Source organism: Aulonocara stuartgranti, assembly GCF_965226115.1.
Source record: "Aulonocara stuartgranti genome assembly, chromosome: 3".
In the NCBI taxonomy this organism is placed as follows: domain Eukaryota; kingdom Metazoa; phylum Chordata; class Actinopteri; order Cichliformes; family Cichlidae; genus Aulonocara; species Aulonocara stuartgranti.
Window position 1 is genome coordinate 56,447,041 of NC_138941.1, and position 27,585 is coordinate 56,474,625.

Sequence of the window (27,585 nt, forward strand, 5' to 3'; positions counted from 1 at the left end):
AGTTTTATGTTCTTTGTCTCGCTGCTGTCAACTTTAATGTTCTTGTCTGTGATTGGTCAGTTGCTGCCAGCTACACCTCCTTCATGTAAATGTGTTTGCAGCTACACTGACATCAGTGACCAGCTTAATGTCACTTCTCATCAGGAAGTGTAACTCTGACTTGAGTCTCAGTGCTGTTTCTGTTCTCTGTGTTTTTTCAGTTTTTGGGTTTTTGCTTGTATGGTTTAAATAAGTGAATTTTCCTAAAATTCAGACATGATGACAGCCTAACATTGACCATCACTGCAGGCAGGAGGAGATTATTGCTGCAGTCTAACTACAGTTTTTTGAGGATGATGTTTGTCAGAAAATCCACTTCTGCTTCACTGACTCAGCAGACTGACACACTTTTTAAATTGAATCAAACATGTTCTGGTTTTCAGAGACAATAATAATAATAAAAAAAACATTATCAAAGATGAATCATTCAAAGTCTAAGATCAATATGTTTTATATTCAGACATTCACACCAAGAATCAGTTTTTATCAACACAAACTAACAAGCATAACTCTTTACTGATAACTTAACAAGCAGTGAAAACTAAAGTAAAACTATCACATTTCTCAGGACTGAAGAAATGTAGACTCCACTCAGTCTCACATTCAAACCACCAAAATCTCAGTTGCAGTAATGTGGGTGGAGCAGTTCAACAACAAACTGCAGGTTGGTACCAGAGCCAAAGCTCCGTCCCACAGTCATTATGTTCTTGTACTGATCTGTGTCGTGTCCTTAAACTCGCTCTTCTGCTTTCAAGGTAAACAGCTTTTATTTAGAATCACTCTCAGTCACATTAGCAGCTGTGTAGATTATAGACTATCACAGCTGAGCAACTAGATTGAATCACATGTTGGTAAATTAATTAAATTCACTGTGAACATTTCTTCTTTGCTGTTTGATGTGTCAGTGACGACAGCTGTCAGCGAATCACTTAAACGGAGCTGAAAGGAGCTGAAAACTGTTGCCTGATGTTTCTCAGGCAAGTTCTGCACTTTTAGGAGCAACTTAATTCTGTTTAACACTGACATTGAATTTTATTTTCAAAAATATTTCTAGAAATTTGAGGTTTACATCTGTGTGTTGAGATTTCATGGAGTGATTAACTGTCTGCAGGCTGATTGTGAAGAGGAGACGTGTACTGACTTCAGGCTTCAGACTGTGGGCTCGTTCTCGTCCATCATCTGAGCAGTCATCATGGACTGGTTTCACTCTGTTTCTCTGTGGAATTTTATTCTCAGCTTGGGTTTTGTTAAAGGTTATTTGTTAAATAACTATAATTAACTGATGAGTAGGTTTTAAGTATTGATTCAGTTTCATGTGTTGAATATTTCCAGTGTGACTTTTTTAATGTTCACATGTAATTTAGAAACCGTTTATTTCTTTAGTTTAAAAAAGCATAGCAAGTTTCCCGTGACAACGAGTAGAGACACTTTAACTTCCTTTAACTAAAGACCTCAGCAGTCATGCATGTAAGAGGAAACAGTGAACTCCCTCAGTTCACATAAGTGGAAGTGAAAATACTGATCAAACCATAAACAGTAGTTTCCATTTTTCATGTCCACAGTGAAGAGTTTTGCTTTGTTTCTCCAGCAGCACAATCCTGAAACAGTTTCAGAGTCTCTGTGTTTCCAAACTGAGCTGATAAATGTTTACAGTAACATCTGTGTTATTAGTTGATGTTGAGCTCCATCTGCAGGAGGGACACAGTTAAAATGTCATCAGTGTTTAGTTTCTCTCATATTTATCATAGCAGATCTCAGTGGGAGTGGCTGTTTGCTGTGGATGTTTACAGGCTGAAATAAATAAAATAAAAATAATAAAATAAAATAAAAAAAATCTGATTTGTGGTTAGAAACACTTCGAGTGGGCAGTAAGACTGAAATGAAAGCTGAGCTCATAAGATCCACCTGAGCAGCCATTTTTGTTTTGTGTTTTAACTGTTAATGCTTAGTTAATACTGATCATTATGGTAGTTATAAGGATTTGTTATGATACAGCAGTGAGGATAGAGTTTAAAATCTCTCTCTATATAAATTATAACTGAATGTTTTTTTTTCACATTTTCACATTTGATATAAAAAATATATTTAAATCATCATGAAGCTGTTATGTTTTCATGTAAAACAGGACATGATGTCATGTGATAGTATGTTTGGTTTTTTGTTTTTCTCGAAAAATGAACCAGAGTATTAGGAGATAAAATAATAAAATAAGGATTAAATGACAATAATAAAATCCAGAAATATTCATACTGTATCAAACACTCGCCTGATTGTTGACTTCAGTATTCCCTACAAAGGTGAGCTGTCCTGCTTCTTTTTACTTGTTAAACTGCAACTCAACACTGGAGCTGCTGTCTGCAACATCCCGTGGCTATGAAGGCGTCTCTGAAGTCTCTTTGTTGGCCTTACAGCTGATCGAGAGGAGCAGAGACACTGTTGTGTAAACACTCAACTCTAATCTAACCATCATTCTGTGCATTGTTCACAAGTTAGAACTGGTCTAAGATGCTGCAAGATACTCTACAGAGCTGAGTTAACATAACAATATATATGTACTAATCCTCAACCTCTGACGGTCTACTGTTGATTACAGTAAATGGACAGTGTGACTGTCCCTGAGACAGTTAAATAAAGGTGTTTGTTTTTTATGTTTCTGTGATAGATTCATGTTTAAATTAGCTCATTTATTTGTTGGAAAATGTTAAGATTTATTGGATAAGATAATAAAAAAAGGTATAATTGATTAAAACTTGTCTAAAATATGTGGCAAAATAAGGGTTTTGTTACAGGTGTAAAGTGCTGTAAAGTTTGTCTAAGGTAGAGTTTCTAATGGTCACATGATCATAGTTTAGCTGAGAGGACAACCATGGCAATTTGGGTCTGAACAGAAGTTTTTTCTTCTGTTTCCACAGTCTCTGAAGAAGATGAGAGAGAGAAATAAACTAAATAAACATCAGTATGATGTGTGGCTATTGTTTGAAGGAGCCCTGCATCCCTGTGATTAGATTTGCAGACATGATTAAAGAAGTTATGAAGCTTTTGGTTAGAAAAAGCTGCTGAACTGATAAGAGATGAAGCACGTCTTTATTTTAGACAAACTGATTACACGTGTTGTCTTAAGCAGGATTTGCGGTCCAGCAGAGGCAACACTGTTGGCTCTGCCTTACAGGGCAAAGTTACAAAAAAACTCATTTTTTTCTGAATTGTTTTTTTTATTTCCTTTTAGTTTCAATTCACATCCAGAGCAGATTTTCTTATTTCAACTTAGTTTTTATTGCTTAAAAATCTTTCATTTTTATTGGTTAAGTGCTACTTTTATTTATTTTAATTATTTTAATTTATTGTTGTATACAGGGCAAATGTCAGAGACAAGATATAGGTAAACCAGTCGAGGTGCTACAATAAAAACACTGAAGTTGATTTCACTATAATAATCCAGGATTGTCCAGGCCGCCTGCAGTGACATTAGTTCTCAGCAGAGCTACGCCCATTCTGTGCTAAATGCGTGTCCTGGAAGAGGAAGTGAAAGTGAGTGTTTATCCCTATTGAATGTCATCTGCTTCCAGTCAAGCACAGACTAGACTAGTTCTCAGTCTGAGTCATTAATGACACAGCACGTTTGTGTTGTGTCATTAATGCATTTCATGTTTCTCCATTATGAAAGTTCAGAGTCACCTACTTCACCTGACAGCTTAGCTTGTTTTTATTTGTCATCAGTCAGACACATTATAATGTCTGAGTCTTCAGTACTGAACAGAAAGTAAGACAGAGCAGATTTAGTTACATGAAGCTGAGACTTGGAGTTTCTACAGAAATAATTCAAATACAAAGTAATTTAGGTGATGCATTAAAGCACGACAGGCAGGAGGTCTTATGCAACAAAAATACGCTTTTTATCAATTCCCGTCATTACCTAATTCAGTATAAAATTGTACACAGGTTACATTACTCAAGGGAAGGAATTCACAAAATGTATCCAGACTGCTCTCCCTTCTGTGAAAAATGTATGACACATTATGGAAATCTGTTACATAGTTTTGCACTTCGTCCAAGGCTTCAGAGTTTTGAGTGTAACATCTTTACCTATCTGTCTAATATTCTTAAAGTCAAGATTGATCTAAATCCAACAGTAATTACCTTTGGGATCTTTAAAGAAACACAAAGCTTTACAACATGTTCAAAAAAGTCTTATGTCATATGCACTGATCATTGCAAAGAAACTGATCCTGCAGCTTTGGAAAGGCAAAAAGGTTCCTGCACTTCACCTTGAAAAAACAAGATATACCATGAATGGCAATGTTGTTTTGCCTTGTTTTGTTTAGGGAAGGGGGGGGGGGGGGGGGGGGGGGGCATATGTTCTATTAACTTGTAACAACTGTGATACTTGCTTCTAATAAAAGATATTTGAAACGAAAAAAACAAAAGGAAAGCATGACAGGCACGCAAGCGTCACATTGAGATTTTCCCTTACTTATTTAGGGGGACTTCATAAGCATCTAACCCCACCCTGAATGCAGTAGGCGGAGTCTGTTTTATATAAAGAGTGAGTGAGCCTCACAGGTCATTCATTCAGAGCAAAGCAGTCAGGGACTGATCGGACTGCAGCTTTCCAGAAAACTTTCTTCAGTCAGAAAACGGAATTTTTAATCATCGATCATGTCTCTGAACAACTTCTACTTTAAGGACTCTTCCTTTTTCTCACTCCGGACTTTTCTCCTGTGCTCGACTTTGTTCGTCTGGACTTCTGCACAAGGTTACACTGAATTTTAATCACATACTGGGGGGGGGGGTGAAAAGCTGAATTGAGTATTATCAGCTGTGCTGTGTTGTCCGTCACTAACAGTGTGACAGCTGTCAGTGAGTTACTTTAAAACCGGAAGAAGCTTAAAACGAGAAGATAGTCAGGCAGGTTCTGACTGTGTGAAGCGACTGCTCTCAGTTTACAGGTTTGTTTATAACGGACACGATGGAGATGATTTATGGCATTATTTTATGCCATTGTTTTTGTCCCTCTATTCTGAGCGCATGAGTGCAAGTGTTGCATTTTGAGGAGACAATTATTTTTGAGTGAAGAAAATTCATTTCTGCGTGCAAATAATGTATTTCAATGTTTGCTATTACACACACAGTAACAGCCCCTCTCACTTAGTTGTTGGCATTTGCTCTGCTCTGTGCTGACAGACATTAGTGGACCTGGTCTCAGTGTGTCCTTCCCGCTCTCAACATCTGTGCTCCCTGCACGCTCAACTCTTTCTGTACACGTTATAAATGCTCCACAAACCAACCAATCATAGATTTGGATGCAAAATTTCTGGTTGGCTGTTTTGGTTTCCAATCAGCTGGCTAGCTACTGAAATGATTTAAGGACGTTTAACTTTTTGTCTGTTTCCAGGTGAGGTTCTGGTGATTGGTTCAAATCTTCCAATCATCGCTGCTCCGGGTGATGATGTCATCCTGCCGTGTCACCTGGAGCCCACGTTCGATGTCCAGGGTCTGACGGTGGAGTGGTCCAAACCCGACCTGAAGCCCGACCTGTCAGATGAGTACGTTCACCTATACAGACATGGAAAGGAGGTCCCCGACATGAAGATGGCCTCGTACTTCAGGAGGACGGAGCTGTTCATGGACGACATGAAACACGGGAACATTTCACTGAAGATCCTGAACGTGTCGGAGGAAGACAACGGCAGATACAGATGTTTCATCCCCAAGCTGCAGAGCAGAGTGAAAGCTGCTGTTGTTGAACTTGTAGTCGGTGAGAAGATTTGTTTTGGTGATGTTTGGGGTTGAAAAGTCAAAGACTCTGATTTGTATTTTAAATTTTTTTTTGACTGTTTTGTCTTTTAGATCAAAACTTTGCTAAAACCTCAACAACAGAGACGCCGCTGCAAACTCCAGATCCTCAGGACACGACTCCAACAAATGGTGAGAAAACAGTCTGTTATGTTATGTTATGTTCCCCTAAAAAGGTCCAGGGGATGAGGGGGAAAGTAACAAAAGGTGTCAAAGTTGGGGGGGAAAAGGAGACAGGGAGGCAAAATGCTCAACGGGTTTTATTAATGATTCTAATAATAACCGAACTAAAAGAGATGGACAAGCTGCTATCACCTTTTAAAGGAAGAAAACAACAAAACTCAGCTGTTGGTCAATAAACTGAAAAGCAAGTTAAAAAAAAAGGTTAGTTACCAACCTGCCTGTTTGGTGCCCTGGGTGAACACACCCTCTACTTATTCTGATATTTTATTGTGAATCCTGTTGTCAGAACCATACTGAATTTAACCAGATAAATATTTTACACATTTGTGTCAGAAGAGATATAAGAAAGACAGCTATAACAAGTGTGCTAAAAGATAGTATATATTTAAAACACAGGATGAATAAAAAAATATTTAATACTCAAAAGAGCAAAGACCAAACCCTTTTATTCAGTAGTTTGAAGCAGCTGACATCATACCGCTGTGAGATAACAGCATATAGCAAGATGACAAAGACATGCTAAGATGTCGCTGTTCGTTGCACCCACACACACACACACACACACACACACACACACACACACACACACACACACACACACACACACACACAGTGTGTCAAAAGTCATGCATGGACAGTTTATAGGTAACACTCTCAGAACAGTAGAGGACAGTAGTTTGTTATTTTGAATGTACAGAAAACTTAAACATCATCATTTATGGCACGATTAAACACAAGGAATTAACCATAAAGGCTATAAAAAAATATCACCTTTAGCCAAAAGCTCAATATTACTTTACAACAACAATGAAGACGTTACATTTTAGTTTGTACACGTTTTAAACACATTCATTGTGTTGCAGGTTATCACATTTGAATACTTTTTATAAGTTACCTTGTAATAATCACAAAATAATTTAGTGATTTTGTGTTGATTTATTTTGTCATATTAGTGATGTTGGTAGTATATCAATATGTATTATTTTGTGTATTTGATATCATGGCATATAATCCTGTAATTATTTTACATGTTCTTTTTTTTCTTTTCTGCCTGTTTAATTCTACTTATAACAAAGTAGTTAACATGCACACATTTAGCACACAACAACAGCAACAAAAAAATCTCCCTAATGCAAAAATAAACTTACCACATGCCCGGGCAATTACATAGAAGAGTATCACAACCACAACGGGAGCAAACGCAATGCCGGCGATGATGACATGGTTAAGGAGTGCTTTAGCTTGAGAACCTGAAAAATATATGCAAGAAGTGGCTGGAGAAACAAACCTTTTACTTAAATGCAATTAATCTGATTACATATAAATTTTCTATGTAATTTTGTAGCAAAAGTACAATGTCAAATATTATACTTCATGGAATCGGATCAAATGAAACCAAATATTCTGGTTTCTGTTTAAATATTTACTTTACTGGAATACATTCAGTTTATGCCAAGTATATTTTCCTTAATAATTATTTGAATAAATAAACTTTGCAATTGCTTTTTTATGTTGCCTAAATATTGAAATATATTAAAATAAAAATGTATATAAAGTAGGACTATATTCAGTATAATGTGGTATCCCAACTTAAACCTTCTGTTGGTTTTGGATCACCAACTTCAACACACAGCTGGGATAACACTGAAAGTAAAATAATATTTTTTACACAAAAAGGAAAATTTGTTGTCATAACTGCTCTATTAATATTTAAAAATAAAAATACCACAATCAGAGTAAATTTAGACTTTTTGACATGTTTCTTTGAGCTGTTGAAACACTGTGAGAGATGTTTAACTACTAAAATCCTTTTCTTACTCTCATCTGTTGTTGAACTACTTGTAGTCTAACAATATAACTAAATAAGATTTGGTTAGATGTAATTGGGGAATTAGTTTTCTCCATAGGTTATCTCAGCCGTCATTCTATTCTGTTGCAGACACAGACTCGGATTCCTGTTTTCTGAAGCTGAATCTAGGAGACTATAGTTGTTTGCCCTGTAATGTAAAAAAAAAAAAAAAAAACAACTGCAAAAGCTATCGCTACAGTGAATGGCTTTTATTTTATTTTTTAATATTTAATACTAATACTTCAGTTCACAACAGCACACGCTTACAGTGGCTTATACCTAGAGCTGGGCGATATGAGATTTTTTCATATCACGATATGTTTTTTTCATTTCAGACGATAACGATATCTATCACGACATAAGCCAAATAACTATATTTGTAAGATTTAAATGTGCCGTTGCTCACAAGTAAAATGTGAAATAATCAGCAGCTTGTTTTTATTTAAATATTTATTTCCCATAATAAGTTCAACAGGGTAGATGTACTTCAGGAACATGAGACTTTTTCAGATAAATAAAGGCAAATATTGCAAACTACACAAAAGGCAGCCGCTAAAGCGTTTAAGTTTCAAAATAGAACAAACGAAACAGACTAAATTGTCAATTCCACTTAGAAACAAAATATTAATTCTAAAAAATAAATCTTAGTTTGTTTTACAGAAGAACAGACAAAACTGACTAACTTTTGTCAATATCAAATAAACTGAGAACTAAAAGGAAATTCTCAATCTCTCCTTGTTGTATAGCTGAGCTTTTCAAACAGTTTTAACAGTTACTTTAGTCTGACAAAAGCCGAATGACGAATTAGCGCTTCCAGTCAGAGACTGAGGCTACGTCCACACGTACACGGGTGTTTTTGAAAACGGAGATTTTCCGTTTTCCTTTTAAAAAATAATCCCGTCCACACATAAAGGCAGAAATGAAGGAAAACGCTGCTATGAACATGCCAAAGCAGCAGGTGGAGCTAGATTCCTAACCGTGCAGAAATGTTGGCCAATCAGAAGTCTAGAAGCCTCGGTGGGAAAAAGTAAACAAAGCTGGGGCATAGAAGCAGAACTGAGTCGTACGTGTGGAGGGACAGTAACAGTGTGTATATGTAAGCATTTAAACACTGCAGAGAGTAGAATTAACAGTAACAGTATTGTAGAAATTCATTTAACCGAAACAATAACGCGGCGCACAGTGTGACGCATGCACCAGTTTATTGTATTTCCAGACTTGCTTTCGGCACAATTTACAGTGCACGCTACTCTGTTTTTTGTCAGACTTGAAATAGCCGAAATACCTTCACACTACGGAACTTCTATGGCTCTTCCGTTCGACAATCTCTCCGGCATTGGAACCATCATCTGGTTTTTCTTCGGTCACGCTCGGTTGAATTTTCTAGTCGGCACACTCATTTCCTCCATTACGCGCTGGCTCCATTACCTGCTGGCTGCTTCCCAAACAAACACACGTGCAGCTTGGCACTTGTGCTGTACGTAACAAGTCACGTGACGTGACGCCGCGGCTGTGATTGGTTCGGCTCTGCGCTACTTAATTTGGATTGGCTGACCTTTTTTTTTTTTTTTTTTAAGAGGACAAGAGCGGCGAGGTCTATCGCGATAGCTTAATTTCTCTATCGAGTAAAAGTTATATCGCGATACATATCGTTATCGTTCTATCGCCCAGCTCTACTTATACCACATATTTTGTACACTGTATACTACCCCTGCTGAGTGCTTTACACTGCTGCCCCTGTGACTTCGACCCAGATAACTGGTAAAACATGGATAAATGTTATTTTCATTCATTCCATTCATTTTTAAAAATTATTTTAAATTTAATTATACAAATTGTGTTCAATAAAATGCTCTTACTTGTATTTCCATCCAGCTCTGAAGCATTGACAGCGGGACCCCTGACAGGTGTAGCACTGACAGATGGAGCTGTTGAAATATTGAGAGAAATATCAAGGTTCTGATCCACAATCCTAAATGTTTTGATTAAATATTTTCTACTTGTTGCAGACCCACATCGATTTAAACATTTACTTTAGCTTTGGATGAAGGATTTATAACAAAGGCTTGCTATTCAGGAAGTGTTGCAGGGTATTGCGCACATTTTAAAGATGTGTAATTAATGAGTTTTTTCCCTCGGAAATACAAATCTTTGATGTTTCCACAAGAAAAAAAAAGATATATTGTTCAGTGTTGCAGCTGTAAAAACTGTTGGGTAGTAAGCATACATACCTGCTGAGGCTGAATAAGTGAGAAGCAAAAGCAACAGTCCCACTAAAGTCTCCATTGTGCTGAATGAAATCAGAATGCTGACAAATGGCTAAATGCTCGATTGACTAGCGTTTTCTTTGAGCTGCTGTTAGGGTGATGAACTGTTACTGAAAATTGACAAGTATAGTTCCTCTTTTGCTTTTGGCAATAATTGCCTAGCTTTCACACTGCTTTATACCTTCTTCCTCATTTTATAGTGTGTCCGTTTGAATTAGATGCATTTATTAGATCATATATGCACACACGAATGAATATCAGTACAGTAAGAAGAGTATAAAATTGTGAGTGTCTGTGAATGAATCAATGCAGCTTAACAGTCGCCTCAAAACCCTTTATATTGTAAAATGGCCTGTATTTGTATAGCACTTTTCTAGTCCCAAAGGACCCCAAAGCGCTTCACACTACATTCAGTCATTCACCCATTCACACACACATTCACACACATTCACACACTGGCGATGGCAAGCTACATTGTAGCCACAGCTGCCCTGGGGCGGACTGACAGATTGCACCGTAAAGGCTCTGCGATAATACAAAGAAACCCCAACAATGCAATGACCCTCTATGAGCAGTTCTGAATTCAATTCTGGATTTAACAGGGAGCCAATGAAGAGAAGACACTGTGGAAAATATGCGCTTTAATCTTCACCCTGATTCTCAGTCGGACTTGCAACAGGTTGTCTTGCCCATGCACATAGATGACTCTTCAGGCCTTGAAATGTTGAAGCTCAAATTCAAATTTTAATTGTCACACACATAATCATACACAGTACAACATGCAGTGAAATGCTCATTGCTGTGCAATGCCCGACCATTAAACTACACTACAGAAATGTTCAAGATTTACAAAATTACAAATTTTACATTTAGAAATTTAGAGAAAATTACAAAAAAAATTACAGTTAAATAAGAAAGGGTCTAACAGATGTAAACAATAAATTAAGAATTTAACCTAAGAATTAAAGACTAAACTAAGAGTTCGATGTAAATTATAAAGATAAAAAATAGGATGTCCAAATGAACAATTTAAGAAAGAAATTATAAGAAGTGTGCAAATAAACAGAGTGTGTGTGGTGCTGTGATGTATGAGAGTCCAGTCATAGACCTAACTAGTGTTAGAGGCCATTGCTCTAACACTAGTTAGAGTTCACAGTTTGAGCGGCTTAGAACTTCTGAAGAGCACATTAGCTTACTAAAAACAGTAGCTAGCTAATACTGCCAGATGTATTCAAAATCCTGAAATACAACTGGCAGTGAGGAAACAAAAAACAACAACAACAATTCGTTTGTCAATATAATAGCTAATCTGTGAGCTAAAAGGAAAGGGACTAGATGACCTGACTAGATGTCAGAAATAAATTTGATAACTTTTTAACCCTTTAAAACCGGTCAGAGCGGGCACGCTCCGTTTTGCGCAACTTTAAATCCTTGTAGAACTGCAACCACATAAGCTAGCGCAATAATTTTGTAGTTATACTTACATCTTATGCCATCACTTTTATTTATGTAGCAAATACTTAAAACACTTATTAAGATAAAGGGTAACTGACCCAAAACACTTTCTAGTTCATGTAGAGGGAACAATAACCTCAATCTAAATCCTGAACAGTTAATCAGGAACTACAGGTTCATCTTCAGCTTCAGAACCATTTTTGTGCTCAACTGAAAACTCATCATGTGCTTTCATTTTTGATGGCATGCACACACACACACACACACACACACACACACACACACACACACCCACACACACAGACACACACACACACACACACACACACTCTTATGGTGGGTTACGCCAGTGTTTTTGAATACAGGCCCCAAAAGTAGATGCTGAGAGAGGTACTAGCAGTTTCAACAAAAAACAAAAACAAATATTAAAACTATGAAATACAGCGATACCTATCACAAAGACTAAGACAACTATAGCGAGTACAACAAATGACCTGACAATGAACAGAGGAAGACAGGGGATTAAATACACACGGTCAGAAGAAGTGAGAACACATGAGGAAACAGCTGACTGAAATAAAACATAATGGCTGTGTCCCAATTAAGAGACCGCACGCTTGAAGTACGCGTACTACGTACGGTGTGTACTATAAGTACGAGAAGTGCGGAAGTGAGAGGCTTGTGAAATGGGACGGTCTAGCCATCATCGCGCTGTTCAGGTTACCTAGGAACCATGATACTAACCGCGAGAAACATTACATTGTGTGACATAAATGAAGGAGAAAAAATGTTTTGTTGGTCATTCATTTTTGTCATGACATAACTGTGATTAGTTGAGAATCTGAGGCTGAGACCACAGGACTGTAAAACATGATTTTTGGGCTTCATTTCTGTGCTGAACAGTCATTTAAGATTAGTTAATAAATAACAATTAGTTAATGTTGTTCATGAGACTAAAGTCATCTCACTGTGATAATGTAAATATAATATGGCCAATATTATATGTATTCTTAGTTTATTATGATATATGTATATATATATATGTAAACAAACAAAAAAAAAAAACACCCAGCATGCCCCTGCGGGCGGTTTATCCTTCAAGCTCGGGTCCTCTACCAGAGGCCTGGGAGCTTGAGGGTCCTGGGCTTGAGGGTACTGCGCTCTTCTGGACAGAGATCTCCGATGTTGTTCCCGGGATCTGCTGGAGCCACTCGCCTAGCTTGGGAGTCACCGCACCTAGTGCTCCGATTACCACGGGGACCACCGTTACCTTCACCCTCCACATCCTCTCGAGCTCTTCTCTGAGCCCTTGGTATTTCTCCAGCTTCTCGTGTTCCTTCTTCCTGATATTGCTGTCATTCGGAACCGCTACATCGATCACTACGGCCGTCTTCTTCTGTTTGTCTACCACCACTATGTCCGGTTGGTTAGCCACCACCATTTTGTCCGTCTGTATCTGGAAGTCCCACAGGATCTTAACTCGGTCATTCTCCACCACCCTTGGGGGCATCTCCCATTTTGACCTCGGGACTTCCAGGTTATACTCGGCACAGATGTTCCTGTACACTATGCCGGCCACCTGGTTATGGCGTTCCATGTATGCCTTGCCTGCTAGCATCTTGCACCCTGCTGTTATATGCTGGATTGTCTCTGGGGCATCTTTACACAGCCTGCACCTGGGGTCTTGCCTGGTGTGATAGACCCCAGCCTCTATGGATCTTGCACTCAGAGCTTGTTCTTGTGCTGCCATGATTAGTGCCTCTGTGCTGTCTTTCAGTCCAGCTTTGTCCAGCCACTGGTAGGATTTCTGGATATCAGCCACCTCCTCTATCTGCCGGTGGTACATACCGTGCAGGGGCCTGTCCTTCCATGATGGTTCCTCGTCTCCCTCCTCTTTCTTGGGTTTCTGCTGCCTGAGGTATTCACTGAGCACTCGGTCAGTAGGGGCCATCTTCCCAATGTATTCTTGGATGTTCGTTGTCTCATCCTGGACTGTGGTGCTGACACTCACCAGTCCCCGGTGAGTGTCAGCTGGTGACTGATGGTGACTTGTGCTATGGGCTTGGAGTTGGCCTCTAGTGTTGTACGCCACATCCCCATTGAGTTCCTGATGAAGGCTCTTAGGGTCCCATTGATCTTGTACAATTCTTGGCATTACAGTATCCAGCTGTGGGGCATTGAGTCATAGGCCTTCTTGTAATCAATCCAGGCAGTGCACAGGTTGGTCAGTCTGGTCTTGCAGTCTCGGCTGACTGTTCTGTCTACCAGTAGCTGGTGTTTTGCGCCTCTGGTATTCTTGCCAATTCCTTTCTGTGTCCCGCTCATGTATTGACCCATGTGCCTGTTCATCTTAGCCGATATGATGCCTGACAGGAGCTTCCATGTAGTACTGAGGCAGGTTATTGGTCGGTAGTTGGAGGGGACCGGTCCCTTCTTGGGGTCCTTGGGGATCAGGACCGTCCGACCTTCGGTTAGCCATTCCAGGTGTCTCTCGTTAACTAGCAGCTGGTTCATTTGTGCTGCCAGACGCTCGTGGAGTGCAGTCAGCTTCATTAGCCAGTAGGCGTGAACCATGTCGGGCCCTGGTTAAGACCTAAGTTTTGTCATTCCATCCAAATCCACATTCATCAGAGCTCCCTGCTCTGCTGATATTCTTGCAACTGCGACATAAACTGCTTCCCCTCTCCACTCCACCTCCCAGTAAAAACGTCCAGTCAGACTCTCTCTACTCAGGACCTGATAACATCCAGTGAATCTGTCTGGATGATCAGAATAAGACTGTGGTTTTTTTTTTTTTTTTTTCTGGTTTTTTTTTTTCCTTTTGGCCTGTCCCATTTGGTTCTTTAGCCATCAGAATTGTTGTCTGAAGACCAACAAGGATACCCAGTGGATTTACTTTGACAAATGGATCATCGTGGCATTACCTTATTGGTCCATTTGATCGATCTTTGTTTTTATTATTTATTATATTTTATTTTCAGATGTTACAGACGGGACAGACCTGAGTGAGGGATAGGAAAGGGAGAAACCCTAACCCAACATACTAAACACAACACCATCGCATTAATCTAGCTAGGTGTAAACAGCAGTAAATACTAAATATTCAATGTTGTTGTGCAGCACGCAGGACAGACAGCGCACAATGTGCTTCGAAGTTGCAGCCAAGAAAGGTTTAAGTCTACGAGCAGTGAACACCCGTGTGCATACCTGTGTGGATCAGCACGCTTGTATTCAAATGGTTTCCGCATGTAATGGTCTGCAAGAGGATGTAGCAAGCCATAGCCCCGTCCCCCAGGGCATGGAGGAGATCCAGGCCCCAGACAACCAGAGGCCCCAGAGTGCGAGAGCCCAAGGAGGACCACCGGAGGGGCATCCGTGCCACCTACATGGGAAGGGCTGAGGATCCCCAGACGAGGCGTCAAACCTCTGACTCAAACCAGCAATCTGAACACAACAACAAAAGCAGCAGTGATCAACCTGGCATGGGTTTAAGCAGCCATGCAACACTTACAACAAGCAAACCAAAAGATGTTGAACTGGTTTTAACTCAGCAGACTGACTGCACTGATAAGAGCTTTCAGCAGAGCACCACTGCTACAGGAAACATGGTGGTGGTTTTAGACAAATGCACGTTGGTTCCTGAGCTAAAAGTGTTTGGCAGTGGCGACACCCTCACAAGTCATAGCGAAAACAGACATGTTGGTCTTCATCAAGATGATTTGACAATCACAGATTTGGAAGAAGAGAAAGGGGATGAATTGCAAGTTGATAAGGTGCATAATAATTGCCAACTGATTTTAAATCCAAAACAATCTGATGAGCAAGTCGGTGAGCTCAGCTCTTCTTCAACACCAAGAGAGGGCGATGAGGGGCAAGAGGATAAGGTGGTTGTATGGTGTGTGACGGGTGTGTGCGAGGCTACAAGTGACACACAAAGCACCTATGCAGAAACTGAAAAAGATCAGCATGAGGGTGACAACCAAGGAGGAAACAAACAAACTTCCTCTGCTTTAGCCAATGACATGCCTTCAGAACCTCAACCGGCCAATGAAAAACCAGTGCCTGTACCCATCAGCAGCCAACCAGTGCCTGTCCCCCGCTGTGTTAACACATCACTGCTTGTTTCTTCCTCTGTGTGGCGCCTGAAAGAACCTCCAACACCTAATGTAGTGCCTGCTCTCACAGCAGATGCTTCTGAGAAAGATAAAGAACTGGAGGAAGAAGCAGAAGTGTCCACCAACAGGAACAGTGATGGAGTGACCGTCTCAAAACAATCAACAGAAGAGAAAAGCAAAAACAACATGGCTTCTAAAGACTCAACCAGTAAAACTGCAAAAGCAGCTTCTTCCACCAAAGTAAAAGCAGAACCAGCAACTCCATCTAAACTACCCAGCAAGAGCCTTCCTACGTCTAAAGTCCAAACTAATGGGAAGAAACCTACCCCAAACACTATCTCTGCATCTGGCAAATCCAAATCTATCCGGACCCTCACAACCTCCGAGAACAAGGACATGAGGAGGGTTGTGCCAGTAACCAGGACCAACAGAAGTCCATCCAGAATCAAACATACAGAGAAGAATCGAGGCTCCTCCAGCACCGCAGTGCCCACCAGTCTGACTCCCTCAAAACGAAGCAGTGCTTCCCCTCGACGAGTAGCGAGGCCTGCAAATGCTCCTTCATCCCAACAATCTGGGATCCCCAAGACTTTGGATCCAAAGGACTCAAAGAACCAGAATGTTTCAGGTACTCAGCCATCTGCCCGAGAACAGAACAAGGACTTTCAAGGAAAGATGTCCAGCCAAAAGCCCTTAATGAAACCTAAAGCCCAGCGGGAGGAGAATATCTGTCGCTCCACACTGCGGGCACTCTCTCAGGGTGGAAGAAGGGGAGGAGGAGGCAGCGTCAGTGCTCCTGCCACTCCTTTGTGCAAAACCACTAGCTCTTCATCATCTGTGTTTCCGGGTTTTGCACGGAGCACAGCCTCTTCTTCTTTCAGACGTACTCACACCAACCTTGCTGTTCCTGCTGCTTCCCACTCCCCCAACATTGGGTCAGACCCCTCCCCCAAACCTTCTTCCAAGACCTCCTCCCCTGTTACCCCATCCAGCACCTCCTTGCCTATTACGCTATCAAGATCACTAAGAGTCCATGCGTCAGCAAGATCCTCAGATGTCCAAAAACTCTCCCCCTCCTCACAGAGGAAGTCTCAGAGCGTCAAATCATCTCCTCGTGCATCGCGCCACGACTTGCTGGCTCCCCCTAAAGGCCACAGACGGAATGACAGTGACAGTGACAAGTCCGCTCATTCTCAGGACTCGGTCTTGCCCACAAGGCCGCGCTGGAGATAAACTCTTGGTTGTTTTGTTTTGAGTGAATGCGTGTGTGAATGGGTGGATGACTGGATATGTAAAGCGCTTTGGGGTCCTTAGGGACTAGTAAAGTATAAATATGTATAAATACAGGCCATTTTTACCATTTTGAGGATTTTTTCCTAATCACTCCTCCTTCAGGAAAGTCAGGAGATACACTCCATTATGAAATGTAGATACCTTTTAAAATGTTCAAGTTTAATTTGAGTAACAAAGGAAGATACAATGAGATTGTCTCGTGTGGATTTAAATCTTGTTTGTTACCTTGTTTGTTTGTTATTATAAGGTTTAAGTGCAGCGGAGCTGAAAAGTTCACTACGTTTTCTTTGTACTATATTGTCCTTGTAATGTACTTTAAACAACCACAGAGGGGAAAAACAACTTGTTTTCAAGGTATATTTGTATTCTTTCTAAATCTATTAATTGAGAGTACATTCCAAGATTAATGACAATAATGACCTCTCCTCACGACCTCAGGAAAGCCGATGTCTTATCAGAAATCACAGACCTTTTTGTTTTGGTCAGAGTGAAGCTCTGAGATCTCTGGATGAGTCGGGAAATGACTACAGCCTGTGACGTGATTGCTAACAAGCTTTCAGTCAAAACCACACTAACACTAGCAATTCTGAATAATTTGGTGGCCGTAGCCATGACTTGATCTCTCCTATTAGGCCTACAGACACTTGAGTCAGTCTGTGCGTTAATCCACAGACTAAAGGCTCCTACTATGAGAGTAAGGGGTACGCCGTATTGTATGAAAGAAACTATTACAACCAACATACAAACTGCACATTTAAACACTGAATTGAAAGGAGGGGAGCTAAAAGAGGCAAACAGAGTGAATAAAATCTAATTGCATTTTATTTGTACTCCCTTTGAGTTATTCCTGTGGTACTATTTTTCTTGTTTGTAAGAGAAATATCTGCAGCTATAAAGATGTACATCTTTGGAGTATCCTGAAAATTCTGCAGTTTTTAAAGGTCATGTGACTGAATGCCTTTTCGATTCACAAGCACCTTTAACTGCACGAACCGTGCTGCAGAATCTCTTTAATCCAGGCTGGACTTATATAGAAATAATAATATTACTAATTGTGTTTTTATAAAGCCTGACATAACTAATCTTTGAGAACGGTGGTGTCTTTTTTAAAAAACACGATCAGTGGAGATACAAGGAGATATTTATAACTCTGATTAAAAACAGACACTTTCTGTCTGACTTGGAAAATTCAAGTTGTGTTTTCATATGAGGACATTTTTATGTTTATCTGTCTTTATTTATGTATGTATGTAATGTTTCCCTACTAATTAATAAAGCATTGTTCCTCAGTCACTCTGCGCACTTCATTCAAAGACTGTATTGCACTTTTTCCTGCCAGAAGACAATGTTTTAATTGAAATAGACTGAAATATCTCACTTCAAGTGGATGAATGTCTGGAAACATTCACTTTAAAACCAAGCACATTTGAAACTATATCCACATTTCCTATTCTTACAGCTGCATTTTGTATCTAATCTTGAGCAGAACCTCTTTGTGTCTGCACCTCTCATTAATTCTGGTCTTGTATCATATTTAAAACTGAGAAACTAAAGCAATCGAGACCATCATCAATCTCAAAATCATCCATTTTTATAGTTCTTAGAGTTCAAGAAACAAGCACAAATGTGTTTTTGCTTCTAGGTTTTCTGTAGTGATGTAACAACGCTGAAGCTAAAGTAACTGTAGTGATTTGTGTAGAGGAAAACGTCTCTGTGGCAACATCACTGCCAACGTGTTCATCTTGAATGTGTTATTAGAGTTAAAAAAAAACCTTTACAAGTATCTTTGATTTCTTTAAACACTGTAATAAGAATTGTGCTTTCAGGCGTTACTGCTGTTCTCTGAATATTTGTCAAGTCTAAAACCTTCTCTGTAACCCCTACAGATGGCTGTGTGTAGAAAATCCCAGTAGTTTCTGAAATACTCAGAGCAGCCTGTGTAATACCAACAACCAAACCTGTTAAACTTCTTTTCCATCTCTACGTCCATAAATGCGTGGAGCTACTGCTATGTGATTGGCTAATTAAATATTTGCATCGGTGAGCAGTTGTACAGGTTTACCTAATATAATCTTTCATTATCTCGTTTACAAACCCATCAATCTACATCATATGTGTCAAACCCGAGGCCTGCGGGCCACATCTGGCCCAACGTATATTTATATCCGGCCCGCGAGATCATTTCTATATAGATTCAGAGTCGACTGCAGAGGTGCCCATTGTGTCCCAGTCAAACAGTGCTCAGCAGTTATTAGGTAAGATGACGTCTTTCTGTAGTTCATTATTCTAACAAGCAAAAAGTATTAAAGTGATGTTTACGTTGTGTATTTCAGACGGTGAGATGCAGAACCTGCAGGCCACAGGAGAAATGTAGTTTTCTGTAGTTGTTCAGTATCTAGAGGATACGTGTCAAACTCGAGGCCCGTGGGCCACATCCAGCCCAGCGTACATTTATATGCCTGCAAGATCCTTTTTATATAGATTCATTCATTCATATTGTTATTCATGGCTCGGCAAAATGAAGCGCTAATGAGACAAAAGCTACAGATTCAATAATTCAGAGTGTCAATCAAGTCCAGTTTCTGTTCTGTGTCAGGGTCTGGGTCTGCGACCCATCTTTTTGATTTCTTTTTATAGTTTTTTCTTCTCTCCCATGATAATGAACATATGTTAAGTTCTGGTGTTGATCATCATTTAGGTTTTAGCTGAGTTTCATCATGGTTTAGATTTTCTTCTATGCCCTTGTGTCTGTTCTTGTTCACAGCATTATGCGGTCTGTCTTTTACTTTCAGTATGCTTGTGTTTAAGTCTCCCTTGTTGGTTCGTCAAGCTTGCTGTGTGTGTGCGTGTTTTAGTGTCACTTTCCCTGTGGTGTCTGCTGTTTCCTCATGTGTTTCCACTTTCCCTAATCTCCTTTGTGTGTATTTAGTCTGTGTGCCTTCTTTCTTTGTCGGATCGTCTGTGTTACCTCCTTCCATGTAGTCATAGTTCTCATACAGAAAGTAGAAGAGCTAGTGTTAGGGTTAACTGTAACGGTAACCCAGATATTGGCAAATGTGAGCTTGAGTAGAAATACGGTCGGGTTTGTGAGATGACCACTGATTTAAGAACACAGTCGTGTGAAAGAAGCAAATACTTTATAGCATACTGTCTTGCTGTGGATAAAAGTACAGACATGATGGACATTACACAGCTGGCCATCTTCATCCATGAACTGAACTCCAATATGCCCGTTTCAGAGGAAATATTGGACATTAAATCGATGCACGGTACAACGACAGGAAAAGACATGTTTGAAAACTTATGACGGTTATTAGAAGTTGTTCTTTATTCTAAGTGTATTTATTCTGAAACAATATTCCCGTCTGTTTTTATTCATATTTATGTTCAAAAAACATTGTTTTAGTGTTTTCAATAAATGCTTACCCTGTTTGGCCCTCAACCTAAAGTGTGCTTTGAGTTTTGGCCCCCTGTACAATTAAGTTTGACACCTCTGATCTAGAGCAGCTGCATCCTTCACAGCCTTTGTGATACGGACTCTCCCTGGTGACCAGAAACGAGAGTCCTTCACCAGTCCTGTAAACCAATTGCAAATAATTTTGGATCCACCTCCACCCGAAAATCAACAACTGCAAATCATAGCATACTGGGGGGCAAGCAAAAAGAAGTCAACTAGTACTGCATTGCCAGTGGCACATATTCAGACTTCAGTGGCAAAAGCACCATTTTCCATTTTAATTCATCAACTAATACAACATGCATGTGTTTAGACAGATTTGAAAGAAACAACAAGGCATGTTTAGTCCAGCGGGAAGCTGAAAGGGCATTACAGTTTTCAAAGACCTGACACGGTGCTTTGACAACTTGGCAATCATGTCAAATATTTGTCACTATAAGAATTTCCCCCCACATTACATAAGATAAAACTTTATTAATCTCTCGGGTGGGTTCCTCTGCGAAATTCTGTAAAGATCGGCCCCCAAACAGGGACTTGAACCCTGGACCCTTAGATTAAAAGTCTGATGCTGTAGCGACTGAGCTATCCAGGCTCAATAATTGCTTATTAATGTAATAGTCTGACTCTGCAATGTGTAAGCAGCCATAGTCAGCCAAGTCATAATGAAAGCAACAAACAACTCATGTTTTGATGAAACTGCAAACCCTCCTGGTCAATAATCACATAAGCTGTACATGCAGGAAGCAAAGACTGATAAAGGAGCAGGCACAACATTCAGACAAATCCAAGACATAATGAAATGAACCACAATAACTGTGTGTGCATAAATCAGGTGTCAGTGAACACGTAACGATCACAGATCTTTAGAACCACAGGCAGATAACAATTTTTCCCCAAATAAATGTGTAGATTTTAGCTAAATATATATTATAGAATCAACACCATGGGCATTTCAGATGTCACACAGGTGGTTGGTTGTTACACTCTGGAAATGTGAGTGTTATGGACCCTCTGTGTGTGCGTGGGGTTAAAATGATGCCACCTTAAAATGAAACTGAGAATAATTAACACGAAAATGTTGTATCGAAAGGGGGAAAAATGAAACTGAAAAAAAGGTGAATTGAAACCGTAAATGTGCGAATAAATTTTTGTTTTCTATTATTAACTAAGTTTTGAAACCTACATCTTTGTGTTTTTTTTGCTTACATCTTTTTTTTCCAATTTCAGTTTGCTGGCAATGTTGCTGTACGAATGAGTATTACGGCCACATTAGGAGAAACTATTATAGATAACATTGAAAATAAAGTTTCAATTTTGAGATTAAAATCGTAATTCAATTGAGAAAAAAGTCCAGATGTGGAGATTACAGTTGTTTCAAGACAAACTGCAACAGTTGCTGTACCCTCTGAGTTAATGTAATTGTGCTTCCGTTTAGTCTCCATGCAGGAAATGATTTCTCTTTTAGCACACAAACACAGTGTGGTGATCAGCAATAGGTGAAAAGATGGTGTGGAAAGCTGCATCTCATCAAAAAAACACACCAAATGAAATCGAGGGTTACAGCATGAGGAAGGAAGTAATGAAGTACAAATACTTTGTTACTGTAATGATGTCACCGTTCACTGAGGACTCACGCGCAGGACTCTTCACTTTGAGGAGAAATAGTTTATTACACCAGGTATGTGTACAGACAGTGCAGGGAATTGTGCTATATACAAGTGTGACGGGGTCCAGGCTCCAGGAAATCCAAGGTGGGGAGGACAGGGAAAGCTTCTCTTCGCTCACTCACTGCTCGCTATAGCCACTCTCCAATCATTCAAAACTAAGGATCTGCTCCGGGAAAACAGGGCCACGTCCAGGGGAACTAAACACAGAGTGTACACATTAGAATGAAGGCACAGAAATAGCAAGTCTAATGCTAAGAGACCTTTAGGAGACCTTCATTACTTTAGGTTTAACACCTTTAAGGGGAGTTATTATTTTGTCACTGCGAGCCTCAAATCAAACTGCTTTGAGATTAAACAGTAACACATGAAATTCATTCCTGTTGGTGTATTAATCACCAGCAATATCACAGAAAAAGAAATAAAAGTGGCAAAACTATGTGTCATAGTCAGGGCTTAAAGTGTTTCCTTTTTCTTGCTTTTGGCCCAACGACTGATTGTAAAGCTCACATGTAAGTCTTCATGTTTTTAAATCAGATATTGGTTCTGTACATGTGACATTATGTTTTTTCATATCCTGAAACGTGCTGCTAAACAAACTGAGGCACTGTGCTATTTAAAGGTTGCAGGTTAGTGCAGGATAAACAGGTTAGTTTGCTGCAGAACAGTGTGTGACTGCTGCACAGTGGCTGTGGTTTCATGCTCAGAGTTTGATTACATCAAGTGTAGCAGAGATGAATTTGCAGTTAAGATTCACTGAATTTCACCTTCATACCAGCTGAATAGTGTCTAATAAAAAGAGCATAAACAGTTTACTGTCAGTGTAGAGGATGGAAAGCAGTTCAACTCATAAAACATCTGCTGACATCTGGTTGAATTCACTTGTGTAAATCCACAAAGAGCAGCAGGTCAGCTGATCACAGCCTGTCCATTCAGAAAATCTACTGGAGCTCTCAGCAGTAATTATACTGAGTCGTGAATGTTTTCCCCACACTGAGCTGTTGCAACTGATTTTAGGGTTCCTCCACCTGCTGAATCCACTTTAACCCCTGACTGCTCATTTTCCTGTTTAGAGACAAAGTGACCTTCTACTATGTAGGCAACAAAAAATAGAGCCTTTTTCGTAGTGTAAGTCCAGAAACTCACCTCAGACATGTTGTTCTTTTCCTCACTCCACCGCAATCCTGGAGAAACGCCCCTCTCTGTAGCTTTGCTTCAGCATTTAATAGTGAGTGAGTCCTGCTCCCATGTCATTCCCTCCATGTCTCGCCTCGACCTTCATGATCCCTGCTATAAATCAAGTTTTCATTCAAATCAAACAAACATGTACTGAGTCAGCTTTTGGCTCCAACCTCTTTACACCGGCTGCTTGGCCTTGACAGCACAAGGTCCTGGACCACGTTTACACGTCTTCATAAGTTAACAGATGTGAAGTATTTTCACATACGGTCCTTAAAGCTTCTGTTAAAACGTTCCACAAAACTTGGTTTAATCAATGTGTGATGTTAAACTGAACCTTCAGCTGATGGAAATGTTTATTATTAAACTCCTCGCCTTCATCTATTTGAAGTTTAACAGGTACACGTCCTTCACTCAGAACATCCTCAAAAGCAGATGCAACAGATGCTGCTGCCTTGGTTTGAAGACACCTGCATGCATACTTGGAAAATCCATCTGTACATGTCAGTAAGTGTCTCACATTATCATTATCTGCTCAATATTCACCCATATCAGCCAAATCAGCCTCAAACTGTTTGTCAGTTCCACTAATCAAAACTCTGTTTCTGGGGAAAAGTCTTCTTGCTGGTTAATAACAAAGAAATAAACTGTTGGTAGATCCACTTTTTACAACGAATCATCCATCAATAAAAATCTAACTCAGTTCCAAAACAACAAATTCAACATTCATATAAAAAATCCAGCCCAGCAGGGATCAAACAGCTGATCAAACACCAGGGTTGGACACAGACTTTCTAATCTGACATCACAAAGTTATTCTGAAGCTGTAAATCTAATTAAAAACTCCCCAAAACTACTAAGAGAAAACCCTTAAAAGGTTCAATGATAGAAGACAAATCCTTTACATGTAAAATCAACAGAGGTTCCTGATAAACAGACTAATAAATGAAGAATAACTGAACAGTTTCTGTGTCATGAGTGAAATTTCAGTGAGTATGAATCATCTCCAGGAAGTAAAAAGGGTTGGAGCTCAGCATCAGTCAGAAGAGGAAGATGAGGTGATGAAGAAGAGAGCGTTCAGTGGAAAAAGGCCAGTGAGTTCATGTAAATGCTGCTTCTGCTGTAAGAATCAGACCTAAAAGTGAACAAATGCTTCATGATTCTCATTTCTATCCATCATTTTGAACACTGACTATAAATGTGTTCACATCATTATTGTGTGATTTGGCTTCTTCACGTGTCTCCTTCAGTGCAAATAAAGGACTGTTAGAGTGTGTGCTGTGTGTTTGTCTGAAGCATGACAATCCTTTCCAACAAGTGTTTCCAGCTGTTTGTCTCCACTCTGCACTTTAGTCTTTCTTCCTGTCATGTCTGTGTTTGTCCACCAGGTGTCTCCCTCAGCTCATTTTCTCCAAATCAGAAGTATCAGATTTGTGGAAACGCTCTGCCTGCCAGACACAGCTCAGGGCAAGAAACATGTCTATCCTCCACAACATACAGGCCTGTGTTATTTAGTTCAACAGTCCCCAACCTTTTTGTGTGTCACCGACCGGCTATTAAGGTGTTGTTGATAAATACAACAAAATAAAACCAGTGTCGGTACAAAAAATGTTTTCTTCTCTTGCTGCCTGGTCTGTCTGGGGCCCGGGGGTTGGGGAACACTGATTTGGTTTTTTATATTTAAATGTATAAATAAGTGAGTGTGATCAAGCTTTTCATCTCAAAAAGACATTAAATGTCATCACTGTAGATACAATAATAATAATAATAATAATAATAATAATAATAATAATATCAAAAACCTCAAGGATTAATTTTTTTGTTGCATTTTAAAAGTTCAAACCTCAAAGACATTAAGTTTACAGTCATATATGATCAAGAAAACCAACAATCTTCACATTTCAGAAACTGGAACCAGCTTTAAATGTGACTAAAATAATGATAAAACAATCAATTCTCTAATCATTGACTAACTGATGAATCACTGCAGCTCCAATATATTGTTGCATTTGACAACCCACTACAGCAACTACAGAATAAAAGCACTAACCAGACTGATGACAGATTTCAAACATGCTGAATATGAAGAGTAGTATCATTTAAACTCACATGATTATCAGCCATAAGAACAAATTCAGATTTATATTGATGTAAGGTATATAAATGTAAGTACAGTTTGAATCAGTGCAATATTATTTTCACACATCAATGGACCACTGAACTTCTCAGCTTCTAAAATGTAAAGCCTCATTTAGAAACTACACAAGTACATATAATGGTCAGGGATCAACATGAACCTGTCTTCTCTGTTTGACTTTAATCAACTCTGCAGTGGCTCCAAGTCCACAAAGACAAAGTCCAGCATAGAGCGGCTGAGTGAATGTGGTCTGGACTCTGTGGAGGAGAGTCATGGTTTCAGAGACGCTGTAGAAAGACAGAATACCTGCTCTGTGATCCAGGTACACTCCTACTCTGGAGGACTGAGGACCTGAGAGGACAGTTTGGACATTGTTGTGCAGAAATATATAACTGTCTGTGTAACAATGTAATGCCCAAGATTTGTTATTGTATCCAAATAAACATTCATAGCCCCCCCCTGCTCTGCTGATATTCTTGTATGTGACTGCTATAAAAACTCCCCCTCTCCACTCCACCTCCCAGTAACAACGTCCAGTCAGACTCTCTCTACTCAGGACCTGAGAATAGTCAGTGAATCTGTCTGGATGATCAGAATAAGACTGTTGTTGCTTCATTCTTTTTACTTTTCTGTTCCCTTCAGATAATAACAGACGTCTGTTTGCTGTGTTTGGATCCAGTGTGATTTCATGTGAATATTTTAAGAATCCAGCTCTGGTCTTTGGCTCTGCTGGTGACAGTAAAACATCCACTTCAGTGACTGTCAGTGAGATGTTTGTCCATTCCTCTCTCAGAATGTCCTGTAGTTTATCTCTGGTCTCTGACACAGCTGCTGTCACATCCTCAAAGTAGCTCAGAGGACGAATATTGATGCTGGATGAGTGTGTAGACTCACTGAGTGCTGACAGTGAGGGGTAGTTGTGTAGAAACTGGTTGTGATCCTCTGTGTGTGAGAGCTGCTCCAGCTCGCCGTCTTTCCTCTTCAGCTCAGCGATCTCCTGCTCCAGCTTCTCCTGAAGCTCTTTGACTCGACTCACTTCAGTTTCCTGCTGGGATCTGACCTGCTGCTTCACATCAGAGCTTCTTTTCTGGATGAGACGGATCAGCTCAGTGAACATCTTCTCACTGTCCTCCACTGCTTTATCAGCAGAGCCATTGATGGCCTCCACCTCCTGTTGAAGCAGCTTCACATCTTTCTCTCGCTCCTGGATTCTCTGCTGGATGTTTAGTCGTCTCACCTCGAGCTCCTTCTGCTTCTCAGTCCTTTCTGCTGCAGCTGGGACTGTTTCATGGCCTTTATGTTCATCCATCAAGCAGAGATAACAGATACTCTGCTGATCAGTACGACAGAAAATCTTCATCACCTCATCATGACGAGAGCAGATGTTCTCCTGGAGCTTCTTGGAGGGGGCCACCAGCTTGTGTTTTTTAAATGAAGGTGAATCATAGTGAGGTTGGAGGTGTTTCTCACAGTAGGAGATCAGACAGACTAAACAGGACTTGATGGCTTTCAACTTCCTCCCAGTGCAGACATCACAGGCCACATCTTCAGGTCCAGCATAGCAGTGATCAGCTGGAGCAGCTTGGAGTCCAGTCTTCTTCAGCTGCTCCACTAAAGCTGCAAACATGACGTTTTTCTCCAGGACAGGCCTCGGTGTGAAAGTCTTCCTGCACTGAGGGCAGCTGTGGATTCCCTTCCTGTCCTCTTCATCCCAGAAACTTTTAATACAGTTCCTGCAGTAGCTGTGTCCACAGGCTGTAGTCACCGGATCCTTCAGTAGATCCAAACAGATGGAACAAGAGAAGGTTTCTCGGTCCAGCTGAACTCCTTTCTGCGCCATTTCTCCTCTCAGTGTCAGTGACTGTGTGAGTTTCACTTCCTTATAACTGAAACTAGTCTGAGCTTTGATCTCAACAACATGTTTCTGCAGTGAATGGAGCCTGTCAGCTCTTACACGTCACCACATGTTGGTTACACCCATCTTCAAAGTGCAGATCTGAAGGGGAGGGAACGAGGAAACACGTGGACAGAGAGGAGGTGCTGTGTTTAAGAGCAGGAAGAAGAGGGAGGGTTATCAGGCTGTGCTTCACTCCAGGAAGAGGAGCAGTTAGAGAGCGATACTGTGTGTTTAACCCTTTTATTTACTGCTCACAT

At 40.1% G+C, this 27,585-nt stretch overlaps 4 protein-coding genes across 4 annotated transcripts in view; 3 read left to right on the top strand and 1 right to left on the bottom strand.

Annotated features, from left to right (window-relative positions):
* Positions 1–27,585, top strand: part of LOC309701685 (programmed cell death 1 ligand 1-like) — a 76,193-nt gene that overhangs the window by 29,659 nt on the left and 18,949 nt on the right. The gene's annotated exons all lie outside the window — the stretch shown is intronic.
* On the top strand, positions 4,636–5,829 carry LOC309698559 (myelin-oligodendrocyte glycoprotein-like; the record flags this gene model as incomplete). Its single annotated transcript, XM_082521081.1, has 2 exons — positions 4,636–4,792; positions 5,432–5,829. Exons 1-2 carry the CDS (start codon positions 4,696–4,698, stop codon positions 5,827–5,829), a joined length of 495 nt encoding a protein of 164 aa, XP_082377207.1. The 5' UTR covers positions 4,636–4,695.
* LOC309701677 (uncharacterized protein) lies at positions 14,800–18,263 on the top strand. Its single transcript, XM_082525824.1, has one exon. It carries the CDS (start codon positions 14,973–14,975, stop codon positions 16,932–16,934), a length of 1,962 nt encoding a protein of 653 aa, XP_082381950.1. The 5' UTR covers positions 14,800–14,972; the 3' UTR covers positions 16,935–18,263.
* On the bottom strand, positions 22,097–27,335 carry LOC309701678 (tripartite motif-containing protein 16-like). The gene is made up of 2 exons (XM_082525825.1): positions 23,262–27,335; positions 22,097–22,315 (listed from the first exon to the last, which is right to left on the bottom strand). The coding sequence occupies exon 1, from the start codon at positions 27,269–27,271 to the stop codon at positions 25,574–25,576; it is 1,698 nt and encodes a 565-aa protein (XP_082381951.1). The 5' UTR covers positions 27,272–27,335; the 3' UTR covers positions 22,097–22,315; positions 23,262–25,573.